General features: G+C 42.2%; 1 protein-coding gene across 1 annotated transcript in view; it reads left to right on the forward strand.

Moving 5' to 3' along the window:
• The first annotated feature begins 5,150 nt into the window (after positions 1 to 5,150).
• The window catches only part of TRPC3 (transient receptor potential cation channel, subfamily C, member 3), a 111,712-nt gene continuing 107,158 nt past the window's right edge, over positions 5,151 to 9,704 (forward strand). Inside the window, exon 1 of the mRNA XM_006866273.1 lies at positions 5,151 to 5,437. Coding sequence (XP_006866335.1) covers positions 5,217 to 5,437 — 221 coding nt within the window. The 5' untranslated portion in view covers positions 5,151 to 5,216. The remainder of the gene's footprint in view (positions 5,438 to 9,704) is intronic.

Genomic DNA, 9,704 nt, shown 5'->3' on the forward strand with positions numbered 1-9,704 from the left:
CTGGAGAAGGATATCATGTTTGGTAAGGTGGAAGATCAGAGAAAAAGAGGAAGAGCCCCAATGAGATGGATTGACCAAGTGGCAGCATCGATGGACTCAAACATGGCAACAGTAGTGAGGATGGCCCAGGATTGGGCAGTGTTTCATTCTGCTGTGCATAAGGTCACTCTGGGTCGGTACCACTCGATGGCACCTAACTATAACAACAACAACATACCCTAGGTGAATGGGCTCCTATCACTATATTAGCCAACAGTTTATGCCTTGGTAAATTAGCAACTTCGTGGACCCTTTGTTCCCTTATTCCTGAAGATAGACTCGCTTGAGAATTATTCCTCACAATCTTTCTCCTAGAGTGACTGGTGGGTTTAAACTCCTGGCCATTCTTTTTGCAGCTCAATACTTAACCCACATTGTTGTTAAGTGCAGTCAAGTCAGTTCGAACACACAGCAACCCTGTATAGGGTTTCCAAGGAGCAGCTTGTGAGCTTGAACTGCCAACCTTGACGTTCAAACCAACTTTGCAGGCCAGCGCCTTAACCCACAGCTCCACACCAGTACTCTTTTACCAACATAGTTCACAATAATGGTGATGCTGTGGGTTATTTGTTGGACTGTGGACCGAAACATCTGCGGTTCAAACACGCCAGCCACTCCTCAGGAGAACCTGAGGCTGTCTCTCCCATGAAGATTCACAGTGTAGGAAGCCCTATATAGATTGGATCACTATTTGTTGGAATTTAACTTAGTGACAGTGGGTTTTGTTTTTCGTTTTGGGTGATACAAACAATTAATGAGCTTGGTTGGCTACTAACAGAAAAGTTGGAGATTCAAATTCACCCAAAGAAGCCTCAAAAGAAAGTCCCAAAGAGCAAGTTCTAAATGATAAGCTGTGGAAAGTTCTATTGGGCAGTTTTACTCTGACATACATGAGGTCATAATGAGTCAAAATTCACTCCATGATAACAAAATTACTTACAAAGTGCTATAATACTATGGGGTTCTGGAATCGGCACAAGGTTGGCAGTTCAAACTCAACAGCCACTCCTTGGAAATTCTATACAGCATTGCTATGAGTCAGAACTGACTTGACGGCACTTGACAATAGCAACATAGGTACTATGTTGGTATCTTTGTTTTACTGAGGAAGAAACTGAGGTTCAGAGAGGTTAAAGCAGCTTGTCCAAAGCCATAGAGCCCAAGTAAGCTGCTGAGCTAGATTTGATGGCAGGTCTTCTGGCCCAGAATACATGTCCTCAAACACTTACCTATAGTGTCACAGAAATGGCTAAGTAGATATTTTGTGAGTTGTCCAGGAAATCTAGCCATCACTTATAAGTTATTTCTATGGTAAAGTAAATTTTGAGTTCCAAGCTTCTGACTCATAAAGAAATTTTTAAAGTACATTTTAATTTAGGAAACTGTCTGGGACCTCCTTGCCCTGGAAGAAAGCTGCAAGCATTGGTGATATACCATTTAAGGACACCGTAATTCTGTGTAAAAAGCACTATAATATTAATTACCATATGCTAAGTTCTTGGATCCTCCTTTTTTTGCAGCATTCCACATCTTATTAGTTCATGCTGCTAACAAAATTAATGACTTAATGTTACTTTTAAAAGCAAAGCAAAATCCATTTATAAGAGAACTATTCTTTAGGAATGAAGCCTGCTGGCACAACAGTTAAGTATTCAGCTGCTAACTGAAATCTTGGTGATTTGAACCCACCCAGTTGCTTTGTGGGAGAAAGACCTGGGGATCTACTTCCAAAAATATTACAGCCAAAAAAAGCCTCACCAGAAACTTATGGCGAAGTTCTACTCTATCACATGGAGTCTCTATGACAGCACCTAACAACAACAACATTCTTTAGGAGAAAAAAAGTCTTTCTTTCTTTTTTTTTTTTTTTTTTAAAGAACGTTATACCTGTTCCCTTGCTCTTGCTCCCTTAAGAAAATGGCCAGGTCTTAACCTTTATCCTGTGGGGTGGTAACTGCTTCTCAGAAGCTATTCAACAGTGTTTTCTAATTAAGCATTTTATAGACAGTAGTGGAGATGCACACACAGTGATAAAGACACAGAGAGAGCGAGAATGGATGGGAACAAGGACAAGAGAGAGAAAGAACAAGACTCCTGCAACATATTTTAGAGATTTAGGTGAAATTTTAGAGACTGTTCTCTAACACTGTTGTTGTTTTTAAGTGCAATCAAGTCGGTTCTGACTCATAGCTACCCTGTTTGGAGTTTCTGAGGAGCGGCTAGTGGGTTTGAATGCCCGACCTTGCAGTCCAGAGTGCTTATCCTTCAGCACCACACCAAGACTCCTTGTCCTGAGACCAGGTTTTAAAAAACACTTTTACTTTCTTTAGACTTATCTTGAGTGTTGTGTCTCATGTTTGTCTCATTTGAACATAACCTGCCTTTAACAGGTTTCTTGAGTATTAACTTTTGTTCCCCAAAGGAGTAATGGATTTTGAATATGTATTAGGCAAATACTTATTTCATTAGTGAACCAGCTAACAACACACATATATACAATGATGGACCTGCTTTTACAAAAGAAGACAGAAAATAAATAAATAAATACTACCTTATACCAGGAAGGCTAGCAATCTCTTATCAACCTTCTAAGAACCTACTTGCATTAGATTTCCTCTCTTCTGAGTTTTCTTCAGTCCCAGCCATGCAATTGCTTTGAGCAAAAATGTTAGTAGACTCTGGATGAGCAATGATCTCAGCCCAGGAGGACTGGGTGTGTAAGAGCAAATCTTGACAACTCCAGTGTTCCTATAGTGCTTCTATCCAAGCCCCATTCAAATAGCTCATGAACTTGGCAATATAATTATAAAACTGTAGACTTCACGATTTCATTCAACGAACACTTAATGAGCCTGTACTTGAGGTACTGGACTAAATGGAAAAGACAAAAAGGTGAATTCCAAAGTATCACAATATTAATTAAGAAGACCCCTAATCCCACCTTTAAAGTCTTCACAATCTAGAGGGGAGACAGGTACATAATTAATTTCAATATAGTGTGCTCAGTGGTAATATCCTGGGTATAGACCAAGGGTTGTGGGAACTTCGCTGAGATGTTGCAAGATTGTCAGATTAGAGGGCACCTAGGATTAGGGAAAAGTACAAGCTTTAGGGAAAGGAAATTTGAATGATAGGAATCCCATGAATAAAGGTGAGGAAATAAGAAAGTGTCTAGAATGTCAGAGGATTAATGAGACGTTCCCGGTAACTGGAATTCGGATGTGGATGTGGGAGGTGGGAGGAGAGACTGAAAAATAGGGTCATATCACACAGTGATTCATATGCCATATTTGGATTTTAACCTGAAAGCAATGCAAAGCCACCAGAGATATTTATACATTTGAAAATCATGACCAGACTTGCTTTGGGCATGATCTTTCTAGTAGCATAGAGAATGAAATGGTGTGAGGAGAGACCAGTTGCAGGAAGACTAAACAGGCAGGAGGATGATGGGAAGCTGAACTAAGGCAGTGCTATCTGGCTGGAGAAAAACAGTCCTGCTTCAGAGATGCAATTGACACAGTCTGGTAACTTACACTGTAAACATGGAGTTGTGTGATAAGCACTATACTGTTAACCTCAAGGTTGGCGGTTCAAACCCACTTGCCGCTCCTTGGAAACCCCATACAAGGTCTACGTGAGTCAGAACCCAAGGCACTTACCAACAAGGACAGTATAACTAAGGTGTCCTGGTGTGGCGCTGTAGGATAAGCACTGGACTGCTAGCCAAAAGAAATCATATACAGGATCACTATTGATCAGAACCAAAACCAATTTAAAGGTACTTTAAATTAAATTTAAATCAACAGCAACAAAACATAACTAAAGGATTTAACAACTGTAAAGCACTAGACATTATTTACTTACTTCCTGTTATATAATTGTTTTCTTTTTTAATCATTGCTTTCTTAAGCACATACATTGTCAACTTAATAAAATACACAATATTTTATTTGTTTTATAAGAATTGAATTCCAAAGGGATGCATTTCATTATGTGTTTTGCTTAACTTTGGAAATAATCATTCCTCAAAACAAACAAAAAACACAGTATGATTGGATACAGTTAAAATGAATATTTAATCTAATTATAGCATGTGTGGTATTTTTGTGATTCTTTCAAGTTCAACTTGCTGGAAAGTTGCTTATTTGAAGCTATAGAATGTCTTGGGGAATATATTTGCCTGGATCTGTTCTGTGTTTTAAACAACCTATCTCTCTAGGCCTGTTTCCTTATTTTAACTTCTTATAAAAAAATCTGTGACTCTTTCCTCTCAGAATAATGGCTGCCCTCAATTAAAATTATTATTACTATTAGTTTAGTTTTAAAAGGAACAAATTTTGCTGAAAGATACTTTTTGGGAGTATGTTTACTATACACATCTTTTTCTATTGCTGTTGAGACTCATTACAAGAACCACAGCATCATGTGCTTTTAAAACGTTACCATTCTAGGGCACAAAAGATATATCCTTAACCCTTTGTAGGTTCAGCTAAATCTTGAATTGAATAAAAAGAACAAGTAATGCTTGTTCAGAGAAATTTGGTGAGTTAAATGGAGTAAAAGTGCAGAAAAATGAATGACATACAAGTGAATTCTCTTTTCTCTCCCTTAGGAAACTTGTATCTGTAAGTAGAAACAGAGCTGAGGATCTCCTAGAGAAAAAGGTGAGTGGAGAAGGCAAGTTTCCCTGATTTCTTTACTCCCAACCTGCTGGGCTGATTTCTTCTCTTGCTCTCCCCATCTAATAAAGAATTGATTCCCCCACCCCCACCCTTCTTTCCTTCCCTCTCTCTCTCTCCCGGAGTAACGAAGCTGTCCTAGCAAGTGATGCTGTCGGAGGCAGGAGACGGACACGGAGGAGACACTGCCGCCGCCGTGGGGCCTGAGAGCCTTTCCCAGCACCAGCCTCGGCCCCGGGCTTCCTGCACGCAGCCACAGCCCCGGCTGCTCCCACGGTTGGATGGTGAGCGTCGGCGGCGGCTTGGCTTCGGCTCCCGCCTCTAGCTGCTCCGTCGCGGGCCCGCCACCCTCGCCTCCTCCCCTCTTGCTCGGCTCTACCGGAGACTGCGGGAGCGGCGGGAGGTGGGCAAGGGGCGCAGCGAGAAGACAGAGCAGCTGCGGCCAAGGGAGAGGCCGGCAGCCAGCATCCCGGCGCTCTGACCACTACTGGTGCGATGTCCACCAAGGTCAGGAAGTGCAAGGAACAAGCGAGGGTGACCTTCCCCGTGCCCGAAGAGGAGGAAGAAGAGGAGGAGGGCGAGGACAGGAGTGCGGAGCCGCATCGCCGCCGCCGGAGCTGGAAGGGAGTCAACGGGGGGCTCGAGCCGCGCTCGGCGGTCTCCCAGCAGACGCCGCCCGGCTATTGCCCGCCTCCCCTCTCCCCAGGACCCGACATGTGAGTACCCGGCGGGCCACTGGCCCGCTCCGCGACGTGCCGGGGGGGCCCCACACCCCAGGTTGCACGACTCCGCAGTTCGACGCGGGTTGACTTCGCTGGGACCGACCTCCGCTGGAGGCGCGCTCCTGCAGTCCTGCCTCGTGGAGGGACTTGTCCGCGAGCTGTGTGCCGGCTCCAACATACTGGACAGACTCATAGACGGACGCCTGATACCCATCCCATCCCAGCAAGCAGTCACTCCTTCCCATACAGCCAAAGACACGCATAGACTATTACCTTCAAAAAACCGACCCCAGGGTCCCCGAGCCCACCCGGAACCCCTGGCAGGAGATGGGGTGCACTGATGCAGGCGCGCATTTGATTCCTTGCGTCCCAGCGTGGAACCACCCTGAAACTAGTGCCCCACGGACGCTACCACCCGTCGGGGGCGGATGCAAGGGCAGGGGAGCGGGAAGAAAGGAAGGGACGGGACGTATTGCGATGCAGGGTTTGGGATAAAGATTTGACCGGATGCCTCCCCTCCTTGCGATCCATTTACGTTTGAGGAAAATATGGAGTTAAAGGCTCCACATATTCCCTACGGGCGGGAGTGGGCGCAGGGCAGCCGCGGGAGCCGCTTTTGAGATAACTTTCTCTGTAGTTCCCAGGCGGCTCAGGGTCAACAGCTGTTTCTTCTTTAAAGAGGTAGAGGTTGGCCTTCTGGTGTTTGTTGAGAAAGATCAACTTTTCTTAAGTTCCAAATATTTGAGGCAGCCTTTAATCAGTTACGAGAAGCAGAGAGGGTAAGGAAAAGGATGATTAGTTAATCAGGGTGACATACTCCATATTTCACTTGTCACTACCCTGGGCGTGCCGCGGGGTTTACTGTCTATTTTAGGAAGAACGCCCAGCCCTAGGTAGAGAACTTGGGGTCTGACGGTGGTGGGAGGCACTAACTAGCAAGGTTGGGACGGAGGGTCTGAAGCGCCCCCTGCTGCCCACAACCAGGGTATGCGGAAGCAGGAGCGACCCTGAACTCTCTCTAGTTAGCTTGGCTGGCTCTGAGTGTCACCAGGCCGGACTAGATTTGCCTGTAGAAAACAGAAACTGGTGACTTACTAGATTGCTTAGAGATTTCTGATTGTAAATGAGCGACTCATCCCGACAGGATGCTGTTCAGTGATTGCTAAAGATTAGCCTGGAGTAGAAATTGCCCAGGAAATGGAAGGAAGTTATTAAAGCGCTACCAGTTTCCCATCTCCCTTAAGGTTTTAAGACTTGTTCATTTTTCCTTTATCAAATTGATTTTTATAGCCTAGCTCAACATGCATATATAACCTTGATTTTTTTAAAGCTTTTTTTTCCCCTTTTACTTTGAATCCGGACTAAACAGTGTACTAAACCAAAACCATTGACGTCCTGGAGAGTTCTGAATCACAAGGACCCTATAGAACAGAGTAGAATTGCCCCCATAGAGTGTCCAAAGCTGTAAATCTTGATGGAAGCAGACTGCTATGTCTTCAAAACAACTGCAAGTAGTTTCTAACTACTTACCTATTGCTTGGCAAATCAGTGTTTAACCACCATGCCACCAAGGTTCCTTCAGTGATAACACTCTTTACTGAGAAAGTAGGGCAGAGCAGAGATTATTATGCCTTCTGAAGTTTGAGGTCAATCAATTACATAAAACGCTGGGGCCTATTCTATTGTAGACTTGCTATCTAACTGCCAATAGGACAACTTTCCTATCTAGTTGATGCTTCTACATACTTCAACAAGTAAATATTGTGATGTATTATTAGTAAAGTGATTGATAAGAAGATCCAGTCACTTTCAGGAACTAAAAATCAATAAGCATTTCTTCTGGAGTGAGGGCAATAAGCTCTGTGTTTTAGGTCTTTCCTTTGACATCACAAACTAGTTGGATATCTGCAGCAGAGATTAGCTCTTTATTCCACCTCTGAGTCAAATATATCAAATTTGTTGCCTTGGATTGTATAATGACCCTGTAGGACAGAGTACAACTGCCCCAATTACAAAAGCTGACTGTCACATTTTTCTCATGTGGAACAGCTGGTGGGTTCTAGGCAATGACCTTTCAGTTAGCAGCTATGTATTTAACCACTGTATCACCAGAGCTCTGGAATCGATTATTGCTGTTGTCGTTAAGTGCCACTGAGTTGGTTCCAACTCATGGCCACCCTGTATAGGGTTTCCAAGGAACGGCTGGTGGATTTGAACCACTGACCTTGTGATGAGCAATGCAGTGCTTATCCTGCAGCACTATGTTGTTATTGTTATGTGCCATCAAGTCTGTTTCAACTCATAGCGATCCTGTGCACAACAGAATGAAACACTGCCAGGTCCTGTGCCAAGCCACTGTTTAGTAGCTCAGAAAGTGACTGCAACAGCCTTAGAATGGAATAAAAAATGGATACTGAATCTATCAAAGCCCCAGGATCATTTTCAGTAGGTAGAATAGGATAACTAAATTTAAAATTCAAGCAGGATGCTGAGGTTACAATTCCACTTCTACCAGAAAGGTTCCAAGGATAATCCTGTTTGCTCATCTCTCTGCTCCATGTTCTAGCATTCCATTTGCAAATTTTAAGATAACAGACTTAGAAAATGTGTCATCTGTTATATCAGTAAAAATAATTTTTTAATCCTTTAATGGAGCTTTCCATTCAGTCATTGATTCAAACCAAGACTTCTTTTATTGCAGTTGTTTGCCATTCTAGGGCCAAATAATATGTCAACAGGGATACAACCTCATGCTTGAAAAAAAAAAAAAAAAAGTTATAAAATATATCTGATAAACTCCAGAAAGGCATTTAAAAGTAGTTTTTGTGAGTCTCACTTCAAAGACATATGTTGACCCTTTGTGCAAAATACAGGCTAGGTACAGAAAGCTTTCAAAGATAAATATGACAAATTTCCTATATTCAAAGTAAAAAAAAAAAAAAAAAAAAATCCTGTACTTATAATCTTGTGAGGAGGGAATGAGACTGAGACCAGGCATGATCAATTATAGTATAAATAAGAGTAAATAAGTACCATAAAAAACATACAAAGATAGAAATATGGAGGGTCAAGGGTGAAAAAGGGAAGGACATTATTAAGTTGTAGAGAAATCAGAAATAGTTATGGTTCTTGAAGAATAGGAGAAGTGATAAGACAGGGTGGGTAATTAATTCAAACCTCCATTACCCCCCCCCCCAAACTCCCTTTCACATTTGGAGAATAGTAGTTGCGTTTAGTTGGAATATGATAGAGTATGAATTGAGGAGCCGTGAGATTTGACTGAATGTATATGTTTGGGGCACTAATGTATATACCAAGAGGAGGCAACTTATTATTTTAAAGCAGCAGCAATTTGATCAAGGCCACCCTGACAGCATGATGAATTGAAGAGGCAATTGATAGATGGTGAAGAAACACCTTAGGAGGCTATTGTAGTTGTCCAGAGGGAGATGAGGATCAGTAATAGTGTAATGCCAGTGGGATGGAAAGGGAGAGACATTGGAAGAGAGACTACGCAAATAGAATCTGTGTCATTTTGCAACTCACTTCTCAGGAGGGGTTTAAAGAGAAAATGGAGTCAGAGATGACTTGCTGAGTTTCACCTGGATAACTGGCATTGTTGATACAATTATTGAAAAGAAAAGAGCAAGAAAGAGGATCTGATTTTTCAGATAATTCTAATAGAGGTATCAATTAGGAAGATGGTGCCAAGCAAGTTAAGAACTTCGGGGTCATTTGGGAATCTGCTGTTTGGTGAAAATTGTTATGGGTTGTATGAATATATGAGATTGCCCAAAGGAGCATAAAGAAAGAAACAAAAGATACCAAGGATAGTTCTCTTTGAGAAAAAAAAATGTCTGTTTCGAGGGAGAGAGAGAAAGCGTTGCAAGAAAAGGACAAAGATGGAGGAACCATAATAGTGCTAAGTTAGAGCTACTTAGGGACCAACTTTCAAGAAAAGGTAAGAATTGGCACACTATTGGTAAATACCCAGGAAGTCAAAAGAGAAATTTGAGTCTATGTTTTAGCTAGAAGAATCAGAGATGTGTGGACAAAATCATTAGATTTTTCAGCAATGCTACCTTAGACAGAAAATCTCTTAGGAGAGAGAATAAATTTTTTTTCCCAGAGGAATTGCTGTCAAAAATTAATCATCATATGCAAGGATGGTTCAACATTAGAAAAACGATCAACGTTATCCACCATATAAATAAGAAAAAAAGAAAAGAACCACATGATCATATCGATTGATGCAGAAAAG

Source organism: Chrysochloris asiatica, unplaced genomic scaffold (genome assembly GCF_000296735.1).
Source record: "Chrysochloris asiatica unplaced genomic scaffold, ChrAsi1.0 scaffold00088, whole genome shotgun sequence".
Classification (NCBI taxonomy): domain Eukaryota; kingdom Metazoa; phylum Chordata; class Mammalia; order Afrosoricida; family Chrysochloridae; genus Chrysochloris; species Chrysochloris asiatica.